This window comes from Lepidochelys kempii, chromosome 2, assembly GCF_965140265.1.
Source record: "Lepidochelys kempii isolate rLepKem1 chromosome 2, rLepKem1.hap2, whole genome shotgun sequence".
In the NCBI taxonomy this organism is placed as follows: Eukaryota; Metazoa; Chordata; order Testudines; family Cheloniidae; genus Lepidochelys; species Lepidochelys kempii.
This window is the reverse complement of record NC_133257.1, coordinates 210,435,462-210,463,405: the sequence shown is the minus strand read 5'-3', so window position 1 is coordinate 210,463,405 and position 27,944 is coordinate 210,435,462. Positions and strand designations below refer to the sequence as shown.

Genomic DNA, 27,944 nt, shown 5'->3' with positions numbered 1-27,944 from the left:
TTTTAAATAGTCTATGCAATGTTGTTGTGAGCTATTTACAATACTACTGCAGCAAGGCATAAATACAGTACAATTCAGTAATGCACAACTATAGAGCTGGCCCTTCTAAAGTTGCCAATTGCCCTCTTAACACGGCAAGAGATGGCAATTAGTTAGTATGGGTAAAGAAATTAATTACAATGGGGAAAAATCGGCGGGGGTGGGGGGTGGGAATGATGTACTATTATTGCCTAATGACATACTGTAGGTTGGTTTTCGTCTTTGGGAAATCTGACTCTCAGAAGTCCAAAAGTACAGGGGGCCTACCATCTGACAGCTAAGCAACTCTGTTTCTTCTCCACTTTTCCATCAAGAGGTTGGGGTTTGTCTTCTACCCCAAGGAAAGCAAAAGGGGGTTGAACCCCTACAATCCTTCTCAGTTCCCTCCAACTCCTTGGCAGCATGGCTTATTCCATCCTCAGCCACTGCCCCCAGAACTCCCCACAGGGAGCCACACTATGGAGTAAGACCCATGGATTTGGGGTGAGGTATGGTGGAGACAAGGTTGGGTGGAACAGCAGCTGTTTTCCTAATACTAGCCCTCTGAGCTTGGGCCTATATCCCCAAAAGAGCCCAGCCCGTGCAGAGATCCTGTTGGAGGGGCTTCAGCAGGCCCAGGGGAAACAAGTAAATGGTGCTGTGGAGATGGCACTGCCCTCTTCTGAGCCTTTCCCTCCCAGCCACCCGCCCAGGTCCATAAGAATTTTATCCTTTCTGGTCACACAAGCAGATAGGACAATTGGGTCCACACTATGGAAATTTAGTTTGCATGGTGGGTTTTACTTCTAGAGTCTGGAACCAGTGCATGTCCTTTATGAATATCATAGTACATTGTACTTAGCACAATTTTAAAAAGCGTGGCAGTTGTGCACCACCCCTTCACTCAAACTTCATCGGGTGTAGTAATTATGCTATACCATCATATTTTATAACATCAGGATATTAACAGGTGAGCTGCACTGCCAAGGTATATATGAAGGTAACATGGTAGCAGTAATGCACATTTAATGCAGTGTTACCATTTAGTTATACAAACTACAATAACTTGTCTTTAGTCATTATGGTCCACAATCATGCTTTCCTTGTCCACCCCAAACTCCCACAGACATCAAGGGGAGTTATGGAAACTCAAGGAACACAGGACTGAGCCCCTTCTGTAATAGATCACCAGTGGTGTAAAAGCTTCAGATGGAAAAATTAAACATTATAAAGAAAAAAAAAATTCTTTGGCTTCCTACGTTTTTTCCTTTCCCCTAGCAGTACCAAGTAGACTTCTGTGACTGGGGTGGGGGAATACTCTCCCTGCAATTGTATTGCCTGTGAAATTAGCTAGCTTTATTCAGTTTAAATCCCCTCAAGTAGATTATTCTATTAATTCTGTAGCTTCGGCTGACCCAGTAACTTAAAAACCACCAGTAATTTACTGGCTAAAGGTCCTGTAAAATTTTAACCTTGAGCCTAGCGTTGAAATTTATTTGCAAACAACTCATCTTGGCTATTGTAACATATTCTACTACAATCTTTATTTTTTTAAAAAAAAATTCTGTTATAATATTTTATTTTCTTCTCTCCAGCTTTTAAAGATCAGAAAACATACATTCACAATCTATATAAGTGAAGGAAAGTTGTGGGTTTTTAGGGTTAATACTGGAGCTTATTTTTCTCAACAGCTGAAAACATTATTATATTACATGCTCTAGTGCATGTTAACTCTGCTAAACTCTTATTCCTCCCTATGAACATGAAAATAAAAACTAAATTGTCATTTATTTTGCTCTTTTACTTTACCAAGTTTCCCACAGAGTTTTGGGGGAAGTTTCCAAAGTCTCTCAAAATATCAACAGAAAATATTTCTATGTAAAGGACTGTTAGCTGATAGCAATAGTAGGCTCTTATCCTCTCTGTGGACCAAGTGCTAGAGAAAGAAATGATCACATATGTTAGGGCAGTGTATTACTTTCTCTTTCTCTCTAAAACTAAATTATCCTGATTTTGTAACGTCCACTGGAGTGCAAATTCTCTCACATCAGTTACAGATCAGTGCCAAAGAGCCAGTCATACTGAACCATCAACCCTAACAATATTCTTTGTGGTTTCAAAAAAAAAAAATGGGGACCTACAAGCCATCTTAGAATATTAAGTAAAGGGCACATCACTATGCCTTCAGCTTTCTGGGAAGGTGGACTGTATACACCCAATTGCTGTCAGTTAAAGCATAATTGTACCATCTTACAAAGGTAATGGTTCAAATTACTCAGGACGTCATTACTCTGCAACATAACAGTGTCATTGCTGAATGTATGTCAGTTGAATGGGTTAAAAGAGTGTTCCCTAATAACCGGTAGAAGTAGCTTCAAGGCAAACAGAGAAGCCACTATCTCTGTTGTCCACTGAGGATAAGTCTACACTGCAATGAGAAACCCGTAGATGGCCCATGCCATCTGACTCGGGCTTGCAGGGCAATTTCACTGCAGTGTAAACTTCCAGGCTTGGGCTGGATCCCAGACTCTAGGACCCTGTGAGGTGGGAGGGTCCTGGAGCTCAGGCTCCAGCCTGCACCCAGAAGCCTACACTGCATTGAAACAGTCCCCACAGCCTGAGGCTTTGCTCTGTAGGCATCCGCATAGGTCCTGTAGGTGCTACCACAAAGATTTGCATGTACCTACTGTGCAGCCAGTGTGAAGTACGTGGTTCTACAATGGACTTGCATGAATTTTGACAGGTGACTCCACTGTGCCTTCATTTGAAAATGTAGCACCCAAACTCAATTTTTTAAAGATAAGCCCTATATTACTGTATAAATAAAAGGAAAACAATAACAGCACATAGACAACTGTGTTGTCATGTAACTACAGGTAAACTGGTCATGGTTTAGGGCTGGCCATTTCATTGTTTTTATGGAAATCTGAATCCATCATCAGACTCTAAATTCTTGGTTTCTGAACAGTACCCAGCTTCTACTGACCACACTGCAGAGAGGAGACATTCAACCTAAAAGGATATATTATCATCTCCTTACAGCCAGTCAAACAGTGGCATTAGTGCCAGTTTAAAAAGCAATTTTTCATCCACACTCTGGAACAATAAAAAGATGCTAATGAACAGCTGAGTTGGGACCCCCATGGGAAAAAATAAGCAGGGAGGTAAAACAGAGGTAATAAAAAGTCAAGATATACTAGATATCTGATTTAGACACGCCAGCAATTCTTTACACTTAAAAAATAATGCAGAACATTACTAAAGACCTCAACATTCTCTAGTAGGATTATGAGGTTATGAACAAAACTAATAGCAGTTTATAGGAGTGGCCAGTTAATCTCCCCAAATCTACATATGCTAATATGCATAAGTGAACTTTTCCCTGATCTGAATTACTCTGCCAGGAATATCCTTTCATGAACCAATTCTGTAATTCAGCCTGAGAATTGGTGCAAGTACATTTATACACAGCACTATTATGATTATACCTAAGGAAGCAGAACAATCAGACAGTGGTGCTTTCTCTGCACAATATATTAATCTCTAGGCAGACAGAAGCAGCACCGGGAACATCATAATAATCAGACAGTTTGCATTTCTTTTGGATTATTCTTTGGGTAAATTATGCATCATTGGTAAGAAAATACATTGTGTCCAACAATAAACTACTGACTTGCTCTGAGAACCTGACACTAAGATTCCTATGGGAGTCACAGATGTTATTTATACTTTTAGTCACTTTAATCCTTTTAATCATGTTTGTTCTTAGTAATCTCATTTGTAGTAGGGCATATACACAAGCATCGAGAATGTGCAGTTTAACTCCATTGGGAACAATAAAAAATACCAACTCCATTTCCAGCCAGCTACATTTCACAGCCCTTCAGCAGCATTTTGAAACTCTGAAGGTTGATTTTGTGCTGACACTTATAGATATTTAGGTCAGAAGGGACCATTATGATCATCTAGTCTGACCTCCTGCACAACGCAGGCCACAGAATTTCACCCACCACTCCTGCAAAAAACCTCACACCTATATCTGTGCTATTGAAGTCCTCAAATCGTAGTTTAAAGACTTCAAAGAGCAGCACTTCACCAGCATAACTACATTCACTAAAACTGTAAATAGATTTCAGGTTGTAGGCACTCCTGATAAACTACCAAAGGAGCTCGGGTGACAGAAAACTGTGCATTTAGCCAGGAGATCAAGCTGAAAAATACACTACATGTCAAGTAGCCTGATCAATATAATAATTTGCTCCAAACTGGAACAAATTACAATCTCTAGCTGAAGACACACAAGTACTACATTCTCTTATATACTATATCTTGTGCTTTGAAGGAAGTTTGTACAACTTTTTAAGAAGCATTAGATACACCTAATGTACTTTGATGGTGGCAAAATTTGTATTTAGTTAGAAGATTGAACTGCTACATAAACTGTGCATCAAGTTGTCTGATCAATATAATAATAGCTGCAGGCTACAAAGAATTACAGTCTCTGGTTGAAGAGACACGAATACTGTATAATAGACACTGCAGCTTGTGCAATGTAGGCAACAACGTAAAGCCATTTATGAAAAAAGCCGAAGTTGCTGTGAAGCATGTAGCTGCTGAATAGTTTCATTAATTGTTGATACTTCTGCCCAAAGGCTGTGCGCCCCAGTTCAACACATTCTATTTGCATTCACATTTCCTCCTTATATTTGACATCCGGTACCAAGGCAGTGACATTAGTCAGCTGGCTTTCAACAAGGACTAGTGAGAATTTCAGAGGGAACAAAACCAAAATAAAACCCCACTAGCCTGGATTTGATTTCCTTTTGATTTGATTTCCTTTTGATAAACAGAGCATATCACCTGACAGATCCAGCATGTGAGTTTAAATGCACCACTTAGAACCCTTAACAGCAGAGGTCATTATATGCACTATTACATGCCAATTTGTCAGCCAAATGTGCAGACAGTATCACAAACAGTAAAAGAGGACACAGAAAGCTGTCTTCTAGGAACAGAATACAATCTGTACCTTACCTGTCTCTTTGTCTTGGACTGCTTCCAGGTGCAAGTCATTCAGAAGGTGCTCCAAAATCTTCTCTGGAGTCCCCGATACCACCACATATCTATCAGAAAGCAGAGAGTCCACAGAGTCATCCTCAATTGAAGACTGTGAGCGGCTACTCCATTCATCTTCCTCATCTTCTTCATCAATATATTTAAAATAAGGCACATCAAATGTAGGCAAGGGAAGCTCCCTGCCTAGAAAGGCAGCAGAATCCTTCCTGTTTAAATGAGGGTCAAAGATCCTCACCCTGGAACTTCCCATAATGTAGAGTTAATAACAAAGACATTCCCTAAATGCTACAATATCTTGCCATCTTATTTCTCTTGCTGGTAACTGAGTCCATCTGGCTGCTGAAAGCTCTGCAGTCAGCTTGTGTGTTCGTGTCTCTCTCTCTCTCTCTCTCTCTCTCTCTGAGCGCCCAAGGAAAAAACTCTTACCTCCAATCATTCTCGGCACTCCCTGATGTGGGGGCTGGGCTATGTGACGACACTTTTCTAAGCACCAGAACATCTTGGTCTTGTTCCTTCACTTCAATAGTAGACACTTCATCATTCTGCTTTAATTTGGAGGGGGAGGAGGGAATAACAGAAAAAGAAAGTGGTAAATTCTCATGGGATTTGGAAAGAATTGAGGTAGCTGATTAGAGCTACATTTTCTTCCTATGGAAGCTGTTACAGACTGCAATTTCTGTCCATAATTTATACTCCAAAGCTTCACAATGCATCAGGCATCTGGGCAGATCTCTCACTTGCCTTTTAAATATATTAGCAGAGCTGAAAATGAGGGAGAAAGCAGTTTCCTTTGCTGAAGTATTTAAATTAAGAAACAGGGTTAATACATCTGGTTGGAGAGCTGAAATGAAGAAAGGTTCCCCTTTGTGACTTTTGTTAACAGTTTTTAGCACAGTGCATTGGAGGGTTATTCACAGTACCAGTAATGTATTCATCTTCCATTTGAAGAATGCATGTTTCACTATTTGTTTAATTAATAAACTGGAAGACTGATTACAATAGTCACAGAATTGCAAACACTTTCAAGGAGTCTAACAATAGGTAACTTACTACTCAAACGAAGTGTACATGCTGTAAAACTACTCGTGTGTTTAAATAGAGGCAATAAAACTAGTGAGATCAAAGATCATATATATGTTTCTAAGCCTCTATTTCTGCTTTGCATCCAAATCTCCCTCCTTCTCAACAACATTTTAATTATAAAAACAAGACAACAACACAGGAAACTAAACCCCATGAGCATCCATAATTTGAATCTCAGCTAAATTGAGATTTGGACATTATGGGTCAGTGCACTGATTTTCTTCAGCTAGGCTCCCTTAAACAGGAGGGAGCTGAACAATCATCCATTTTTGCTCACGCAGCCTATATCCAAGAGCACAGAGCAACTAAAGCAAGCTGACTGTGCAGTGTACGAGATGAGGGTTCGCTGCTGACTGAGCAGCGTGCATTGAAACATAGTGACTGATGAAGAGTTTCTGACCACAGTGAGATTCTCCTGGCAGACCCTGCCACAAGTACATGAAGCCGCACAAAGAGAGGCAGGAAACATAAATGCAAACTGATATTTCAGCTACTGCAGTTCTGACAATTTATAAAAAAATATCAAAAATGCTCCACGGTAATTTGGTTTGGCATTACACTGTTCAGTAATTGTTGTATGAAGTATAGTTGCAGCCATGTCAGTCCCAGGATATTAGAGAGACAAGGTGGGTGAGGTAATATCTTTTCTTGCATTTTGCTGTGATGCTGGGAATACCTTTCCCAGACTTGAAGGAGAGCTCTGTGTAGCATGAAAGTTTGTGTCTCGGACCAACAGAAGTTAGTCCAATAAAAGATATTACTTCACGCACCTTGTCTCACTGTTCAGTAAATCAGACACATGTTTTAGCCTATTTTTGAAGCAGTAAAACTAAGACTTATGTATCAACTGTACAGTATCCATAATCCATCACAGGAGCAGTGGAACTGGGAGTCTGAAGGAGCGGGGGTTGCTAGTGCCCCATGCAATGGAAATATTGTGGGGGCTCTATCCCCACATAAACCCCTGCACGACACGGAGGGTGGCGCGGAGACAAGAACGGGATTCAGAGGAACTGGAGTGGCCACTGCAGGACTCAGAAACAGGTCGGGGACAAGGAAGCAGGACCTGAAAGGGCTGAAATGGGCCTGCCTGGGAGCAGTTGGAACCTTCTTCCGAGCCTGGAGCCGGCTACCCACTCCTCCCCTGTCTCAGTACCTCTCCTCACGCCTCCTTCTGTCCCTGCAACCTCCCACCCCCGCCCTCCCATCTACCAGTTGATGGAGAATCCCAAGATATGAAAGATTTACCGAAAGCAACATTGTTTGTGATACCGTACAGCAGTGCAGCTTTATGATTAGCCTTGTATTTCCTTATTATTTAATATTTATTTTGTGGTAGCACTCACAGGCTCTGATCCTGCACATATGAAGACATAATCCCTGCCCCGAAGAGCTTCCCGTCTAAGAAGATTTCTGTATTAGTAAACACCACGAAGAATTGACCTATTAAATTTCTTCAAGGTCAGACATACTAGTACTGAACCAATTAATGTCAGGTATTCATTGCAACCCTCCCGAGGGGCATTAGTGAGGAGCCACATTACAGGAATACTGATGCATAACTGTAATCTTTTATTTCACCAGACGTGGTTTTTGTTGCCTACACATTTACAGAGCTGCAATGAAAGGAGAATAAAGAGAGAAAATAGCATAAAAACAATTAATCAAAATACAGGTTTATACACACTAAACTCTCTCTCAGGCATCCTCTAATCCTGATCCTCATTTCCCCTGAATCCACCGATATTCTGAGGTGTAATACATATTGGGCATGTACATGACGTAAGGCATTATTAACATCAGTGGACCATCGACACACATATATATGGAAATGGGTTTGTAGTGTGTGTCAGTGTATATTAAATACATGTACATTTTGTGCAGAACACTAGTGGGCAGTGGTGGAGGCAGAGCTATATCATACTGACAGGACACTAACAATATCTTATCCTGGGAAGATATAGTTTCCAATTTGAAACCCTGCTAAACACAAAGCATTTCCAATATCAAAATAAACAAATGTTTCAAATTTTCATTAACTACTTGGATAAGAGTATGTAAATTAACTGCATTGTACCCAGATAGTACAGTTTTAACAAGGTTCTTCCTTTCTGTCTTCTTTGCGTATTTATTTCAAAGTATAGAATGACCACGGGGCCAAGTATGGGCTTCGCAGAACGTATTCATTCAGGACTCAGTTTATATATAAAATAAATAAAATCACATGAAGAAAGGACCTATACATATCCCAGGGATTCAAGTATTTGTGTTTTCAAGACTAAAAGATATTCATTTGAAATTATATAAAGATGAAAGAATGTTTCTCCTATTAGAATCTTGTATGGTCCAGGAGATAATTAATGCATGTTGGAAGAAAACAACCAGGGCCACCATCAGGTTGCCCTTCCTACATCCATGTGGAGAACAGAACATGGAGGACAGAGAACATAAAGTATTCAAAACGGAGGGCAGAGCCATTAGCAAGACTATGGCCCGTAGAATTCAATGGTGTGAGTCAAGATCTATTTCTGTTAATAGTCATTTTAAGTTTTCATATTCAAGATATTTAACAAAACACTTATCACTTCTTTTTCAAAACAATGTACAGGCATTGTCTAACTAATCTGTACTATACCTTTGTGAGCTAGGCAGGTCTGTATTATTATCCCCATTTTATTAGTAGTGAAACTGAGGCAAAGAGGCTGCCCAGAGTCACACTGCAAGTCATCAGCAGAGTCAGAACTAAGCCCTGGCCTACACTACAAACTTATAATCGGTATAACTACGTCGCTCAGGGATGTGGAAAATCCACAGCCCTGAGCGACAGTTATATGGACCTAACCCTTGGTGTAGACAGTGCTGTGTCAACAGGAGGGCTTCTCCCCTCGACATAGCTACGAGCTCTCAGGAAGATGGAATACCTATGCGGACGGGAGAAGCAGCACTAAGTGTAGACAAGCCCTAAAACTCAGGGCTTCCCAGCTTCAAGCTCCATTCACAGGATTTTGGGTTTTGTTTATTTGACATTCACTTCACCCTAGAGCAAGGGAAAAAATAACTGAGTAATAGCTGGTTTCAGGGTTTGTTTGGTTTTGTGCTTTTGTAAAGGAAGCATGGCCCAGAGGATAGACCACAGAATGAAGAGTGAGGAGCTCCTAAACTGTAATCTGGATGTGCCGTTGAATCAATGTGTGGCCTTGGGAAAGTCACTTACCCGGATTCCATGTTTCTCTGTTTCCCTGTGGATGCATCTTACTTACTTACATGGGTACTGAGGATTAATTTGTTTGTGTTTGCATAGTGTAACCGACATTCCTCCTGGGTGTGGTGTTCTGTCCCATCTAGTGGCACCAAGACCACTAGAGAGAGAGATAAAATGAGTCTGCTCTACAGCCCGTAGCTAACAGCCAGTCGGCTTTTAACTCATGCTATAGAGGCTCACACACTAAGCTCTAGAGGTCCCTGGTTCGATCTTGCACCATGATGACCAGGGTCTGTCGGCCTTACAATTGCACTGTGCAAGTACTAACTAACTATTATACTCCACGTTTGCTGTGCTTTTTAAGTAATTGCCTCTTGGAATCCAAGTACAGCACACCTGCCTTATTATATCACTCCTACATGCAAGCTACTTATGGTCAGGAGTTTCAAATAAACAATAAGAACTACTTGACCTGACAGCTCTTTTGACCAATATTATAGTCAATTTTCCACTAACAGAATCTATTTGTCTTCTACTGAAATAAGTCATATTGTCTGCACTGTGATTTAATTAAAACTAGGGCTGTCGATTAATCACGGTTAACTCACACAATTAACAAAAAAATTAATCACGATTAATTGCACTGTTAAACAACAGAATACAAATTGAAATTTATTAAATATTTTTGGTTTTTCTACATTTTCAAATATATCGATTTCAATTACAACACAGAATACAAAGTGTACAGTGCTCACTTTATATTATTTTATTACCAATATTTGCACTGTAAAAATGATAAAATAGTATTTTTCAGTTCACCTCATACAAGTACTGTAGTGCAACCTCTTCATCGTGAAAGTGTGATTTACAAATGTATTTTTTTTGTTACGTAACTGCACTCAAAAACAAAACAGTGTAAAACTTTAGAACCTACAAGTCCACTCATTCCTACTTCTTATTCAGTTAATCGCTAAGAGAAACAAGTTTGTTTACATTTATGGGAGACAATGCTGCCCACTTCTTAATTACAGTGTCACCTGAAAGTGAGAACAGGCATTCACATGGCACAGTTGTAGCTGGTGTCGCAAGATATTTATGTGCCAGCTGAGCTAAAGATTTGTATGCCTCTTCATGCTTCAGCCATCGTTCCAGAGGACATGCTTCCATGCTGACGACGCTTGTTTAAAAAATAATGTGTTAATTAAATTTGTGACTGAACTCCTTGGGGGAGAATTGTATGTCTCCTGCTCTGTTTTACCCACATTCTGCTGTATATTTCATGTTATAGCTGTCTTGGATGATGACCCAGCACATGCTGTTCATTTTAAGAACACTTTCACTGCAAATTTGACAAAATGCAAAGAAGATACCAATGTGAAATTTCTAAAGATAGCTACAGCACTTGACTTAAGGTTTAAAAATCTGAAGTGCCTTCCAAAATCTGAGAGGGATGAGGTGTGGAGCATGCTTTCAGAAGTCTTAAAAGAGAAACACTCTGATGCAGAAACTACAGAACACAACCACCAAAAAAGAAAATCAACCTTCTGCTGGTGGCATCTGACTCAGATGATGAAAATGAACACGCATCAGTCTACACTGCTTTGGATCATTATTGAGCAGAACCTGTCATCAGCATGAACACATGTCCTCTGGAATGGTGGTTGAAGCATCAAGGGACATATGAACCTTTAGCAGATCTGGCATGTATATATCTTGCGACGCCGGCTACAATAGTGCCATGCAAATGCCTGTTCTCACTTTCAGGTGACATTGTAAACAAGAAGCAGGCAGCATTATCTTCTGCAAATGTAAACAAACTTGTTTGGCTGAGCAACTGGCTGAACAAGAAGTAGGACTGAGTGGACTTGTAAGCTCTAAAGCTTTACATTGTTTTATTTTTGAATGCAGGTTTTTTTGGTACATCATTCTACATCCAATGAAGTGAGCTGTACCTCACAAAAGCTTATGCTCAAATAAATTTGTTAGTCTCTAAGGTGCCACAAGTCCTTTTCTTTTTGCATTCTACATTTGTAAGTTCAACTTTCATGATAAAGAGATTGCACTACAGTACTTGTATGAGGTGAATTGAAAAATATTTCTTTTGTTTTTTACAGTGAAAATATTTGTAATAAAAATATAAAGTGAGCACTGTACACTTTGTATTCTGTGTTGTAATTGAAATCCATGTATTTGAAAATGTAGAAAACATCCAAAAAACATTTAAATAAGTGGTATTCTATTATTGTTTAATTGCGCAATTAATTATTTTTTTTTACTCACTTAACAGCCCTAATTAAACAATACTACCATTTATTTTCAGCCTGTCAGTAACTCTGGAGTCCTAAAATATTTATGTATGTAACGTAACTAGACAAATGGAACTCCCTACTTAGCTGGTCTTAAGTTGTGTAGGTCTCTTCACATAACTAGGGATATGACCCTGTTAGCTATGTGAATGACTAAGGAGATTCAAGCACAAATTACAGTGATGAAAAACAACAACAGAAGAGGTGCAGGTTTCAGTGTTGCAAACATTTCCACATTGATTTCTCTGTATTACCAGGAATTTGACATGGTACTGGCACAATCCAACCTCCAGTCAAATTCATGGAGAATGGAAACAAACAAGATTATTTCCCAAGGCCATGTGCCTTAGCGAAACCCAGTCACTCTGTCCTCCTAGGACAGTTTTGGCTTTTCATTAAAATTTTTATAAGGAACCAATGTGCAGAGAGAACTACTCACCTCCTCCATATTAGAAACATCCAAATTAGGGAGGCTTTGGTTTCACAAAGCATCAAAAGTTTGGTTTGGTTATTTTTTTGCAAAGGAATGTTTTGAATTTCATTTTAAATCCACCCCCACAAAGTTTCACAAGGGGGGGGGGATTGGAGTGGAGAAGATTTTTGGATAAATAGTTCCAGCTTTGAATCAGCTCCATTTCAAAAGGCAGAGGCAGGTTTGGTCTTACAAAGACTCATCTGTAGGGTGTTGGTTTTCCCAAACCAAGATTAGTTTGGATACAGGTTCCATTTAATCTGAATTCCCCAAAGATCAGGTGGGTTTGGTTTGAGGCATGGATCCAGTTTGGGCTCATTCCTGCTCCTATCTCCAGGGGTTACAAGTGCTGTTCACTCTCTTCCAGAGCCACTGCCACCACCAAACTGAGTCCAGCAACAGAGTCTGTGACCCAAATCCACCATCTTCCTTGGCTTGCAGAATGTGAAGACAGGAACAACAACGATAGGCATTCACAACCAGCGCTGAAGAACAGTACCAAGTGGCATTAGAGGCGTAAACAATGCTCACACCAAAGCAGTCAGTTTTAGAAGAGAGCTTCACTGACTGGCAGAAGGTGCACCTTAAGCAGCTGTAAACAAATCTACATAGTTTCACAAAAGGGAAGGTCAATGGGGAAGAAGTAATGAAGGGGGAAATAAAAAAAGAGAAAAATGATTAGGGAACAAATTTTGGGGAGGAAGCAAGCTTGGCTTGGGAGAATAAGGGGAACATATTGTGGTGGGCAGTTAGGGAGCCTGGAAGTTTCTGAAGTCTCTTCATCCCCAAAACTCTAGGCAGTCCTATTCTAGCATGAAAGGAAAAACAGTACATTCTCCATAATGGAACAAATGTAATCAGAATTTTGCTCTATTTGAACAGCTGAATAGAAATTAATGTGTGATTTGCAGAGATGTACCATCATTCCTCTATGAGACAGGATGCCTCCATTGGTTTCAAAGAATGTATTTATTTCACCCTTTTCTAAAGCACCAACATTGCAGTATCTAGGTGCTAGTTTCATCATAATTTAATAATATATACTTTCCAATAAAAGAACACTCCTTCCCCATCATCTCCTCAAACTGTGTTCTCCAAGGAGACCAGATCCTACGGATAACCAGCCAAGAGACCAGTTTCAGAGGAAATCCCACACCACTGATTTTAAGTAGGAGAAGACAGCCCATAGTTAGGAAACGGCCTGAATAACAGGATCCTATTAAATGGAGCACTCAAAATACAAGTCTGCATTCAGACTTCCTCATTCCCGAGCAGAGATTCTGAATACAGGTAAAAAGAATTCCGTTTGGTCAACATGTAATGAAGCAAAACTTCACACAGACTATCTCCTTCTAAATCACACACATTAAAAAAGGGCAAGAACCTTTTGTTTTTACAGCTTAATTTGGTAAAACTGACTCAGCACAACCAGATAATGCTGATCACTTCTGTCTTCACATCTTTTGATGCTGGTGCCAGTACATTTCCTTGAGTGGTAAGGGAACATGGATACGCTGGGAATGACGTGAGCCTATGCAGGTATCAGTACTCATTCCACACCATAAGCTAAGCTCCAAAAGAGCTCCTTCTACGGCAGCACAAGGTGGGGAGATATGAGGAGGTGGAAAAGGGGAACAAGCATGGCTGGTGGGTCTATGATGACCTGGATCTGTTGGGAGTGGTGTGCAGTAGTTGCAGAGACTACCTACAGTGAAAGCACTGTTTCTGCTCTGTGTTTTGAAGAGGATTCTGTCCTCCAAGGTCCTATGGAGTACCACTGCACAAACCCCATTTACTTAAGCTTTGAGCTGAGCTAACGATTTAGGCCTAAGAGTTGAAACTGTTGGTGTGGCATATGGCACTGGAAGATGGACAAGCCCTTGTAAAAAAAATAAATAAATACTCTAGAATGGTATAGAATGTGTTCAGATAGATAAGAAAGGTTGCACCAGGGGGGAGTGGTGAGGGTGGAACTCTCTGTGTGAGGCTCCACTTCAGAGAATCTTTCCTAACTGAAGAGGCATATTTATGTGCTGGACAGCATCATTTCTACTAACACCAGAACATAAGATTACAAAGCGAGCATTGGAAAGATAGGAAATGACAGAATGAAGGTTGCATGTGTAGGGCATTGAGAATATAGGAAAGACAGTCTCACTACTCTTATTTTCAGACCCCAGGCTGGTCCACAGCAGTCCAGAGTCGCAATATCAGGGAAAGACCTGCTCTTCGCCAGGCTACAGCACCTTCACCGCTTACAGACTCTTCAGATTTCACGTGAGCAGCTCTAGCACAGCAGTTCTTAAACGATAGGGGACACTTCCCAAGGGAGGTGTGGGAATGTGTCAAGGGAGGGGCGAACTGTGTGCTTTATTTATTTATTAAGAGCTCTGACTGTCAGCCCTGGATGACTGGGGCTCATGCAGAAGGGCCATGCACACCCAGGAGGCAGGATAAAGGGGACAGCCGGAGCCCTGATGCCCAGGCTCAGGCGCTCCTTCTACCCGCCCCCACCCCCCAATCCCTCAATAGAAGGCAGGCCGGGCTCGGGCTCTCCTTCCACTCTTGTCCCTCAATTCCTCACCTGAAGGTGGCGGGGCTCTGGCTGTCAGCCCCAGGGTGGCAATGGGGTGCTAAGTCTGCTGTGAACAGTGATATTGATGAATCTCACTTTTCACATTGCCACCCTTACTTCGGTGTTGCTGCTGGGGTGGCGCTGCCTTCAGAGCTGGGCACCCAGCCAGCAGCTGCTGTTCTCCGCTCTGCCTTCAAAGCTGGGTGTTGGTATAGGTACTTATGGAGGGGCATAAACAACTACAGACACAAAGAAGGTGGGCCTGATGAAATAAGTCTGCTCTAATAAGTCTCGACTGAGCATGTGCAAGCTGCAATTTTTCAAAGGCTCATCACTTGGCCACATTTGGGAAGATCATCACAAGGATGGCAAAAGACACATCCCTGATATGAAGGCCACTCCCCTGCTTCGAGTCACGTGGCCCCCTAGAGCTTCTCAAAGAAAAGATCATCAAAAATTTTTAATATGGCAAAACAAAATATTTTTCTCTAACCTCATTCTCAGAAATGGCTGAACAGTTTCAGCTGAAATTAAATAGTTAACCTGAGGCAGACACCAAGGATGAAAAATTTCAGCCCAACTGGTTAAAGTTCAGCAAAGTTATCAGCAGCTGAAATCAGGGTCTTATAATGGAAAGTATTGGGCAACCTCACACGCGCACCACTTAGTATAAAGGTTGCGCACACACACACACACACACACCCAAAAGAAAGTAAATATATATTTTACTATTCCCACACCAAAAGATAATCCCAGAAGGGAATCTCTTTTAAACAAGATTCACCACAGACTAAAGATGGTCGTCACTTCATTAACTTTTGCATTGGAATACATTACTCTGAAGACACAGTAGTAGATTTCAAGGCAGCAAAAATAATCATTTGGAATTACCCAAATGACTAGATACTTTATCGGAATCTTCCACTTTATTTATGAAGAAAGTGGAAAGGAATTTACCAAAAATTAAAGTGGAACAAGGATATAAAATCTTGGAAAAATCCATCTCAGGTATGTTGTTTCATGGAGTTCCAACGCATATCAAAGTCACAACAGACAAACTTGATTTACTTGCATTACATTGAGAATAATATATTCAAGAATCATTGGTATAGCTTATCCAATCCAATGCAAGGAGGACAGGTCACTGATACAGAGCGATCTGGATCACTTGGTAAACTGAGTGCAAGCTAATGTATTTTAATATACCTAAATGTAAAGTGATACATCTAGGAACAAAGAATTAAGGTCATATTTACTGGATGGTGGACTTTATCCTGGAAACTAGTGACTCAAACAGACTTGGGGGTCAGGATAGAGAATCACCTAAATATGAGATTCCAGTGTAATGCTGTGGCTCAAAGGGCTAATATAATCCTTGAATGTAGAAAATATAGTAGTAGGGCTGGTATCCTACCTCTGTCTTTGGCACGGGAGTGGCTGCTGCTAGAATGCACTTGGCCAGCTCCGGCGTTCACAATTCAAGAAGGATGTGGATAAATTGTTAAAGGGATCAGAGAAGAGCCAGAAGAAAAATTAAAGGATTAGAAAACATTTTGTGATAAACTCAAGGAGCTGAATGTATTTAGCTTAACAAAGAGAAGGTTAAGGAGTGACTTGATCACAGTTTATAAGTACCTACATGGAGAACAAAAATTTGATGATAATAAACATCTTGAATCTAGCAGAGAAAGGTGTAACAAAATTCAATGGCTTGAAGAAGAAGTAGATGAATACAGCCCTGTGCAGATACAAAAATGTAGATCTGCATCCGATCCACATCCACCACAATCGACCGGCGATCCGACCTGCGATCCGCTAGCCATCTTTTGTGTGTATCAGCATCCGCACCAGGAAGCCGTGTCACAAAGACTAGCGATGCGGGGGCGGGGGGAGGGGGAGGGGAAGGGAATGGAGATGAGCGAGAGGTGGTGGGGTCTTGCAGGGAAGAGGCAGCCTGAAGGTGGGGACTCGGGGTAAGGGGTGGTGTGGGGGCAGGGTCTCGAGGAGAAGAGACAACGCGGGTGGGGGAAAGAGGCATTGCATGCTGCTCCTGTGGGCTCATGAGCAATAGCAGCAGCAGTGCGTATTGCACCACAGTGGGGCAGAGGGGTGGGGCACCAGGGTCCCGCCTGCTCCAATGCCCATGGCCGGGGGCAGGCTCTGCTGCCCAGGAGCCAGCGGGCCAGGAGTGCAGCCAATGCTGCCGGGCCATGGTGGGGACGTTGGCACTGCCCGAGGTGCTGTACAGGAAGTGGCATGGTGAGCTGGTGCTGGATAGTCCCGACTCTGTCCTGCCACCTAGCCCCAGCCACTGGCTGCCAGCCCTGAGCGTGCTGCGGCCCCAGGGCTGCCCAAATCAGATGCCACAGGCCAGGCACTGAAAGTGAGTAGAGCCCTACGTGGTTGTATCTGTATCCGATCCATTACCTGCAAAAATGGTACGCAGATATGAAGTGGATATCCGCGGATTTGCAGGGCTCTAAAGATGAATTCAGATTGGAAATAAGACACGCATTTTTAACAGGGAGGGTGATTAACCATTAGAACAGTTTATCAAAGGTTGTGGAGGATTCTCGATCATGAGCAATTTGTAAATCATGATTGGATGCTTTTCTAAAAGATATGTTCTAGTTCAAATAAGAATTAATTCACGGAAGTTCTATGGCCAGCATTGTGCAGGAGATCAGATTAGATGATCACAGATGCCCCTTCTGGCTGTATAATCTATGAAATTGCTAAATACTCTGGCCTATGGGTTATCAACAACCATGGAGCACATTTTCCTACCAGCTCCCACTTTCATAAAGAAAAATTTCAAAAATGGCCACTATTCTGCTTCGTCTCAAAATATCATAAGCATGAAATTTTTATTCGAACAGGACTTTCTCGCATTTGCGTGAGTCAATTAGACAAATATCCACTGTCCCAAATTTCAAATAAAAACAAAAATCTGTCGATGCAGAATCACCCAAAACATTGTTCATACAATATTTAATAAAACACACACACAAAATGCAACCATAGAAGGGGGTGGCCAAAGGAGAACAAAAATCTGCATCTTTTCATTCCTTATTATGTTACCTACTATATACCAACATTTAATTATAACTCTATCTTTCTTTTGGATTGTACAGTACTAGCTTGTTTCCAGTCATAATCAATTGGTAAATCTACCTCTGAACTCACATTAACCCCCCAAAACAAAGAAAAATGGAAATGTGGCTGGCTTATAAAGTGAATTAGTTTTGATATCTGACCATTCTTAAAGACTACTGAACAAACCATAGAACGATGAAATTGTGCAACGACAAATGCTGCCATCAAAATGAACTCAAAGACAATACGAACAGCTTCACTGCAGTTTAATGCTCAGACACATATCTGGAAGATCTAAAGCAGGAAGCCCACATTCTGCAGAGCAAAACTTGACGACTGTGGATATCAGCATTCATAAAATGGTGGTAAAACAAAAACAAAATTCTTATTTAAAATATTATCAAAATATTCTACCGCCAAGAAGCATTTTGTAAGTCAAATAAAATAATGTACACTATGCACTTTTTATAAAAATTGCTGATGTTATTATCCCCTTAGTTACCTTGTCATAAAGAACACATGAATAACAAGGCTGCCATTGTAGACAGGTCAAAAGAATGATGCTGGCAAAACAGAGCTGAGAGACAATGTGTATTAGGGAAACCCCCTCGACAGACAACACATCAAGGCATACTACTTCCTTACATGCAGATCATGGGACCAGCTCTGCTATCCTTACATTCATGTTGAGTAGTATCTTTCTTACTTAAGTATCCTATTGATATCTTGTTGGAACTACTCATGGGTACTTGTTGGGACTACTCACGGGTAAGTACTACTCAGCATGAGTAAAGATTGCTGAATGGTGCCATTAGACCACAGTCCAGCACGTGCTTGCACATATAACTTTAAGCACAATTAGCCCAATTGCTTTCAAAGAGACTACTGTATAAACGTATGCTTATTGTTATTCATAAGTGTACTACACTAGTGCCAAAGGGCCCTAAGGAAGACTGGTGCTTCACTGTGCTAGGCACTAAACTTCCTCAACATCACACAGGAGGTCAGAGGCAGGCAATACTGCGAATATAACCAGATCTCCTGAATCTCAGGGTTGGTCTTGCCCCATCTCCTAGGCAATGCTACCTCTCTTAAATCTTAAGCATTTTACTGGACTGGGGCCTACATGAGAGGGAACATAGGAGTAGTGGTATGACAACCCTAACCCCACACAACTCTTTGTTGGGTAATGAATAATAGCTATTTATGAAAATAGAAGAATAGGCATTTTCTTCTTTCTCCCCTTCCCATGCATCATAGACTTAATTGTTATTAGTAGATGCAGCCTGATAGCTTGGCAATGTGCTCAGCAAGGTCAACATAGGGGACTCTTACTTCTTAACCCGACTAAAAGTGAAAGAGCTGATTTTGGCATTTAGGAGGAGAACAGATGCAAGGGCAGAGTTCATGCAGTTCTCCATCAGCCCCTAGTGGCTGTCTGTGTGCCACTGTTATCATAAAGCTTCTGAAGTAAGAAGGTGCTTGAAGACCTTGAGCACGTGCAATTTTCACATGGAAATAAGTCTGAGATGCAGAAGGATAGATTTGTGCTGCAAAAGAAAGGGATGGGTTCCAATCACTTCCTCCTACACTGTCTCCCTCTCAAACTTACCATCGTGGTCATTAGAGCTGGTCAGAAATTATTTAATGTAACATATTTTCTGTCTGAAAAATGCCAATTGGTCTAAACCAAAACATTGCAGGATCATTTTGATTTTGCCAACATTTTGATGGAAATCATGCTCTCCTGGCAACTTGCATGGAGTTGCAAAGGTGGAACCAGAATTTTTTTTTAGAAGATTCCATTTCAGTTTTTCCAAAGACAGAATTTTTCCCCCTTTTGTAAAGATTTCTGTTCCATGGGAACAGTGAAATTATTCGGGTATCAGGGGAACCAGAAAAATAGTTATTTAACATTCCAAATGGATGTAGACTGGCTTCTACTGCAGCCCATCATTAGCTTTCACACATGAATGGAAACCACTCTAGAAGATAACATACTCGTATTTAGCTTGTCTAACTTTTCAATGTAGGGTGAAATTCATCTTAGTGAGCAGATGCTATCCATGGAATTGGGGCAAATTTCCAATGCAGATGAGGACTAAATGCAACACATATACTGGCATGTAACCCACACTCCTTACACATCACTTCACAGTTTGGTCAATTGAAACCAAACATGTCAAAGATGAGTTTGGCCAGATGTGCTACAGTTTCATAGCAACATCATTTAAACTGCACATTAAGGACTCAAGTGATAGCTAAGGTCTCCTGCAGAACATCTGTATACAGGTGAATATCAAATATATGAATCTATATATGCTTCCACTGAGCCCATCGTCATAGTACTGGGCACCTTGCAACTTCTAAAACAAACACAAAAGTTTCTCTGTTTCCTCTCTCCCCCCATTCTCCCCTCAAAAGGAAGGTTTAGGTTATGATGCTGGAGAGTTTTAGCACTGACTTCCACAACTGATCCAACTGCAGAGAAAGTTTCTCTCCTACAGTCAGGAGTAAGGGCCCACAGCTAGCCTGCTTACCTGCTACTTTAGCCCCCAGATGGCCAAATGAGCACAGCGGGGCCCCAACTGAGCCACCTGATTGGCCAAACCACCTGATTGGCTGAGGGGATCAGCAGACCTGCTCTTAAGACCAGTAGCAGGGTACTGGCTACTCAAGGCATTTGCCCATGGCTGTGATTGCTCCTGCTTGTTCCCAGCCCTGCTCCTGCCTCGCTTCACTCCAGGTAGCTCAGCTCAGATTCCTGACTTTGACTCGGACATCTATCCTCTGACTCCAGTTCTGACCCTGGGCTCCTCTTTGTGGCTATTGACTCCTGCTCCAACCACTAGGCATGTCTGCCCATGTCCTGGTCCCTAACACTTACGTTTCATTCTCAGGGTTGAGAATTCCCTTGTTCCAGTAGGAAAATAATTAAATATATGCATACAATACACAATTTGTATTTTAATACAGGTTTCCAAACTTATAAGATCAGAATTAGTCCATTAGTCTTACGTGCTCTTCCTGACACTTATCGCTACCTGATGTGTTTTTTTTAAGTGTCTGTTCTCAAGAGGGCCAGCAGCTGATGTCTGAAGTTATAGCAAACACCTATACCAGAATCAGACTTGAAAGCTATGAAAGGCTTAAGATAAATTCTAAAAATGAAAATACTGTATAAATCTCTCAAACTCCAATATCAAATAATCTCTAATGTATTGACATTTAATGGAAAAACACGTAATAGAAACTTCTACCCGGAAGTATGAAAACATTGTGTGTGGGAGTGAAAAGTGATGCTAATTTAATGTTTGAAATAAAATCACTTCATTCAACTTGTGGTTACGCTGCAGTGCAAACAGTAGCAGTCATCACCTGGGGTTTAAATAATTTATTGTGGTAGCTTTAGTGTATGTTTTTAACCCTAAGCAGCAAGATAGTATTTTCAAATTTCTTTTAAGAATAGCATTAAGTAACTCTCAATGTAATTTCCTTGGTCATGCTGGCTACTTTATATTCCCATCTACGTAGCCTGAAATGTATCCTTTTACTGATGTTTTCTAATGGCTGTTTTCTTATTAACTAATCCTTGTATTTAAATCGCTCAAAAATAGATGAGCCACTAGTCATCCTCAGGCTTGGTAATGCATCCTGAGCAGACAGCAGAGCAGAAGATGCAATAAGAATAGAAGAAAGGGCTTGAAGAGAAAATAAAAATTAATCCCTTTATTCAATATCTGGGGACCTAATTCTACATTTCTTACTTAGGAATGCTGAGTGACTTCAATGAGCGATTCCTCACAATAATGAAAGCAAGATCAGGCTGCATGCAGGGTCTCCCTCCTCCCCCACACCCGAACATATTACAGAATATTTTATCTGAATACTCAAATGATTTAAATCAAACCTCCACCACAACACACAGACACATACTTGATTCAGAAGTCCCATTTTTTGCCTGTGAGTACTAAGCCAGTTATATGTAGCACAAAAATAAATAATAAAGGTTTTAAGAGTTAACCATCTGTTGCCAGGAACTGAAATTCCTTTAAAGAGGTCAAAGTTATATAGGAAAGAGAAACAATATTGAAAAATTACACCAAATAAAAAAATGTGAGTTCAGAATTGTTCTTGTACATCTATATGTATAAGTATATTTCCTCTTTTTAATTAAATGTTTTTACATGAAGGAATACAAAGATAACTGACAATTACAAGAAAATTAAAAACATACAATATATTATACAATAATAGTTTACATTTTCCCCCTGCTTTATGTCATAAAATAATGAAGAATTAACTTATTTAAGGACTTCTCTTTTGTTCCATCCAGAATTGCTTATACAGCAGCATTTATTTCTAAATTAACTATACACCGTAAATGATACAGTATAAATGATAGGGTCATCTTTTCTTCAGGCATTACTTTCATTATAAAGCACAGTTGTGTGAAACTTCAGGAAGGGGATAAGTTAGATTTAACAAGGGCAATCTGAGCATTTATTCAAGATATGAAATAAAAAATGCATAGTTACCATGGTAACTGCTAAATCACATGGCATCCGCAATGAGATGCAAGCCATCTTAAGTAAACACTCGTGTGTGTTTGTCTGTCCTGCACGCTACAGAATGTTCTTTTGTTGAGGAATGCATAGTAACAATCTGACATTTTCCAGATTTCGCTTAGTCTTCTACAACAAGCTGGTAAAAATAATCCAAAGTATTATTTATTGTTTTGCTTGTTTATCATTAGAGTAGGGAGAATGCAAATGACTATTTACTAATATTTTATTAGGATTCATGTGAGTTAGGACTACTTAATTGATGAAGCATTATGATATTTTGTGTAGCACTGAAAATCACATTGTATTTTTGCCAACAGAAGATAATGCAAGATGGCACTGGAAAAAGTGCTTACATATAGTCTTATTATTTGTAGTTAGCACAGAGCCTCTCCTTCCTCCCCCCGAGAACATCTAATTTCCTGCCCTGTTTCTTGTGTGTCCCAACCCTCAGCAGATGATCCCATCAAAGCATACCTCCACATCTGTCATTAACACACACAAATGTTTTAATATTCAGGTCAATCATCTCCTGTACCACACTTCCACACGCACCTCTTATCTAAGCCCTGGTCTACATGAGGAGTTGAGGTCGAATTTAGCAGCATTAAATCGATTTAACCCTGCACCCATCCACACGATGAAGCCCTCTTTTTCGACTTAAAGGAGTCTTAAAATCAATTTCCTTACTCCACCCCCGACAAGGGGATTAGCGCAGAAATCGGCCTTGCCAGATCGAATTTGGGGTACTGTGGACGCAATTAGACAGTATTGGCCTCCGGGAGCTATCCCAGAGTGTTCCATTGTGACTGCTCTGGACAGCACTCTCAACTCAGAGATGGAGCGGAAATCCTCCAGGGACATCTCAATGACGCTCTCCTGGAGGTACTCCCAAAGCCTTTGCAAAAGGTTTCTGGGGAGGGCAGCATTATTCTGTCCACCATGGTAGGACACTTTACCACGCCAGGCCAGTAGCACGTGGTCGGGAATCACTGCAGAACAAAGCATCGCAGTGTATGTTTGCTGGCGTTCACACAACATCCTTTCTTTATCTCTCTGAGTTATCCTCAGGAGAGTGATATCATTCATGGTCCTCTGGTTGAAATAGGGTGCTTTCCTTAAGGGGACATTCAGAGGTGGCCGTTCCTGCTGGGCTGTTTGCCTATGGTTGAACAGAAATGTTCCCCGCTGTTAGCCATGGGGAGGCAGGAGGGGCTAGCCACGTGGTGGGGGAGGCAAAATGCGACCTTGTAACGAAAGCACATGTGCTATGTATGTAATGTTAACAGCAAGGTTTACCGTGAAAGAGTGTACCCATTGTTCTATAGAATGTGTCTTTTAAAATACCACTGTCCCTTTTTTTTTTACCTCCACCAGCTGCATGTGTTTCAAGGATCACATGATCTTCTCCTTCCCAGAAGCACAGACGAATGCATGGAGGCAGACAATGTCAGAAAGCAGGAAAGCACAAAATGACTGGGAGGAGGGGTGGCGGGCTGAAGAGAGGGCTGAAGCTGAAATGTGGCGGCAGCCTGATGAGAGGAGGCAAGATTCAATGCTGAGGCTGCTGGAGGATCAAACTAATATGTTCTAGCATATGGTTGAGCTGCAGGAAAGGCAACAGGAGCACAGACTGCCACTACAGCCCCTGTGTAACCAAACACCCTCCTCCCCAAGTTCTATAGCCTCCTCACCAGATGCCCAAGAACGCAGTCGGGGGGTCTCCGGCCACCCAGCCACTCCACCCCAGACGATTGCCAAAGCAACAGAAAGCTGGCATTCAATAAGTTTTAAAGTTTTAAACTTTTAAAGTGCTGTGTGGCCTTTCCTTCCCTCCTCCATCACCCCACCCGCTGCTTCCCACCCTCCACCCCCAGGCTACCTTGGCAGTTACCCCCTATTTGTGTGATGAATTAATAAAGAATGCATGAATGTGAAGCAACAATGACTTTATTGCCTCTGCAAGCAGTGATTGAAGGGAGGATGGAAGGGTGGTTAGCTAACAGGGAAGTAGAGTGAACCAAGGGAAGCAGGGTTTCATCAAGGAGAAACAAACAGAACTTTCACACTGTAGCCTGGCCAGCCATGAAAATGGTTTTCAAAGCTTCTCTGATGCACACCACGCCCTCCTGTGCTCTTCTCACCGCTCTGGTGTTTGGCTGCTCGTAATCAGCGGCCAGGCGATTTGCCTCAACTTCCCACCCCGCTATAAATGTCTACCCCTTACTCTCACAGATATTGTGGAGTGCACAGCAAGCAGTAATAACAGTGGGAATATTGGTTTCGCTGAGGTCTAACTGAGTCAGTAAACTGCGCCAGCGCTCTTTTAAACGTCCAAATGCACATTCTACCACCATTCTGCACTTGCTCAGCCTATAGTTGAACAGCTCCTGACTACTGTCCAGGCTGCCTGTGTATGGCTTCATGAGCCATGGCATTAAGGGGTAGGCTGGGTCCCCAAGGATAACTATAGGCATTTCAACATCCCCAACAGTTATTTTCTGGTCTGGAAAGTAAGTCCCTTCCTACAACTGTTCATACAGACCAGAGTTCCTGAAGATGCGAGCGTCATGTACCTTTCCCGGCCATCCCACATTGATGTTGGTGAAACGTCCCTTGTGATCCACCAGTGCTTGCAGCACTATTGAACAGTGCCCCTTGTGGTTTATGTACCCGCCAGCTTGGTGCACCGGTACCAAGATAGGGATATGGGTTCTGTCTATGGCCCCACCACAGTTAGGGAATCCCATTGCAGCAAAGCCATCCACTATAACCTGCACATTTCCCAGGGTCACTACCCTTGATATCAGCAGATCTTTGACTGTGTTGGCTACTTGCATCATAGCAGTCCCCACAGTACTTTTCCCCAATCCAAATTGATTCCTGACTGACCGGTAGCTGGCTGGCATTGCAAGCTTCCACAGGGCTATTGCCACTCGCTTCTCAATTTTGAGGGCTGCTCTCATCTTGGTATTCTTACACCTCAGGGCAGGGGAATGCAAGTCACAAAGTTCCATGAAAGTGCCCTTACACATGCGAAAGTTTCACAGCCACTGGGAAACGTCCCAGACCTGCAACACTATGCAGTCCCACCAGTCTGTGCCTGTTTCCCAGGCACAGAATCGGCATTCCACTGCATGAACCTGCCCCATTAGCACCATGATGCCCACATTGCCAGGGCCCGTGCTTTGAGAGAAGTCTGTGTCCATATCCTTATCACTCTCGTCACCGCACTGACGTCGCCTAGTCACCCAGTTTCGTTTTGCCAGGTTCTGGTGCTGCATATACTGCTGGATAATGTGCATGGTGTTTAATGTGCTCCTAATTGCCAAAGTGATCTGAGCGGGCTCCATGCTTGCCGTGGTATGGTGTCTGCACAGAAAAAAGGCACGGAACGATTGTCTGCCGTTGCTCTGACAGAGGGAGGGGTGACTGACAACGTGGCTTACAGGGAATTAAAATCAACAAAGGTGGTGGCTTTACATCAAGGAGAAACAAAAACAACTGTCACACAGAATGGCCCCCTCAAGGACTGAACTCAAAACCCTGGGTTTATCAGGCCAATGTTCAACCCACTGAGCTATCCCTCCCCCCAGTATTTCAGGCAAGACTGAATCTCCATTAAACTTTTCAAGGTGCCCCTGACAGACCTCACCGAAACGATTGTTGGCTTTTGATTTCACGGAGGGAGGGAGGAGCGAATGAATACAAAACAAATCTGGTGTATTTCTTGTTTTGATCCACTCCATCTATCTTTTACATCTTTGGCTGGCAGCAGACGGTGCAGTAGGACTGCTAGCCATCCTCATCTCCTGGCTGCTCAGCAGAAGATGGTGCATTAGGACTACTAGCCATCCTCATCTCCTGCCTGCTTGCCATAAGATGGTACAATAGGACTGCTGGCAGGACTGAAGAGAATGACCTGGTCAAGTCACTCCTATTTTAGTCCCTGCGCCCATGTCTGCCCAGGTGCTCCTGACCGACCTTACCGAGGCAGCCAGGAGCACCTCAGACATGATGACGATGGTTATCAGGCCTATTGCACCATTTGCTGCCACAAGACAATGGGTTGCAGCTGCTGTGTAGCAATGCAGTACCGCGTCTGCCAGCACCCAGGAGACATACGGTGACAGTGAGCTGAGCGGGCTCCATGCTTGCCGTGGTATGGCGTCTGCACAGGTAACTCAGGAAAAAAGGTGCAAAACAATTGTCTGCCATTGCTTTCACGGAGGGGGGAGGGAGGGCCTGACGACATGTACCCAGAACCACCCACGACAATGTTTTTGCCCCATTAGGCATTGGGATCTAAACCCAGAATTCCAGTGGGTGGCAGAGACTGCGGAAACTGTGGGATAGCTACCCCCAGTGCAATGCTCCAGAAGTCGATGCTAGCCTCGGTATTGTGGAAGCACTCTGCCGAGTTAACGCACTTAATGCACTTAGAGCATTTTGTGTGGGGACACACACAATCAACTATGTAAAAATGATTTATAAAAAACCGACTTCTATAATTCGACCTAATTTCGCAGTGTAGACATACCCTAATTCTCAGTCTTCAGTCACCACTCTGTCAATAGTGCATCATTCCCTATCCATTACTCTGTGGGACAGAGACAGTCTTTTTGTTCTGTGTTTGTACAGTGCCTAGCACAGTGCGGTCCCGTTTCATGACTAGCGCTCCCAGGTGCTACGGTAATATAAACAACAATACTTCACCATAGATAGTGCCACTGACATCTGATTACTGACCACTCCCCACTGAATCTTTTCCTAGTTGAGGAAGCTTTTCCCCCAGAATATAAGCTTCCCTTTGGCTTTCTGGGCATTCACAGGAATAGGGCTGTGCCTCTGCCCAGCTTCACAAATCACATGAACATGCATGCACATTGCTGTTTGGCTGCTTATCACCACACCTTATCACCACAGTGTTCAGACCTGTGATGAACTCCCGAACTGAACGCCTTTTATTTTGATCAACATCAACCACTGCTCTTAACCATTCTCCTTCTAACTTTTACTCTGTCCTCCCACAACCTTATGAGGTCTGTCATCTCCCCCACCCATACACACAACCATAGCCTTGATCCCAGCATCATCATCATCAACAGCCCCTGTTCCCCCCCCCATTATATTTGTAATTAAAACAGAATGGATAATTGATATTTTTTTCCAGTTTGGTGGCCAAACCAAAAACATGGAAAAAAACGAATCTGGGGTTGGCCCAAAAGAGAAATTTTTCATTTTTTCCTCACCAATACAAAAACAAAAAATTGGGGGGGAGTGTCATTTCAGTTTTGGGTGTTTTACCATTTCAAAAATTAAATCCGGCTACATTTCCAAAATGAAATGTACTTTCAAATGCAACAAAAATGTTTTGACTTAAAAACAAAACAAAAAAACAGCCAAAACTATTTTCCCTTTACATTCAACCCAATTATTCAATCCAAGTTAGCAAATAGTTTTGGTCAACTCAAAACTGCATTTTTTGGCAAATAAACTAATTGTCTGAAAAAATTTACCCAGCTTTATTTGTAATCTCATCCACACATGC

General features: G+C 41.9%; 1 protein-coding gene across 3 annotated transcripts in view; it reads right to left on the bottom strand.

The window, feature by feature from the left end:
* RAPGEF5 (Rap guanine nucleotide exchange factor 5) overlaps window positions 1-27,944 on the bottom strand; it is a 219,319-nt gene that overhangs the window by 82,045 nt on the left and 109,330 nt on the right. For 2 of the 3 annotated variants that reach the window (XM_073333740.1, XM_073333742.1), the window contains exons 10-11: window positions 5,521-5,639; window positions 5,053-5,141 (exon numbers count right to left, since the gene is read on the bottom strand). In XM_073333740.1, coding sequence (XP_073189841.1) covers window positions 5,053-5,141; window positions 5,521-5,639 — 208 coding nt within the window. The remainder of the gene's footprint in view (window positions 1-5,052; window positions 5,142-5,520; window positions 5,640-27,944) is intronic. The other variant, XM_073333743.1, reaches the window with a different exon arrangement.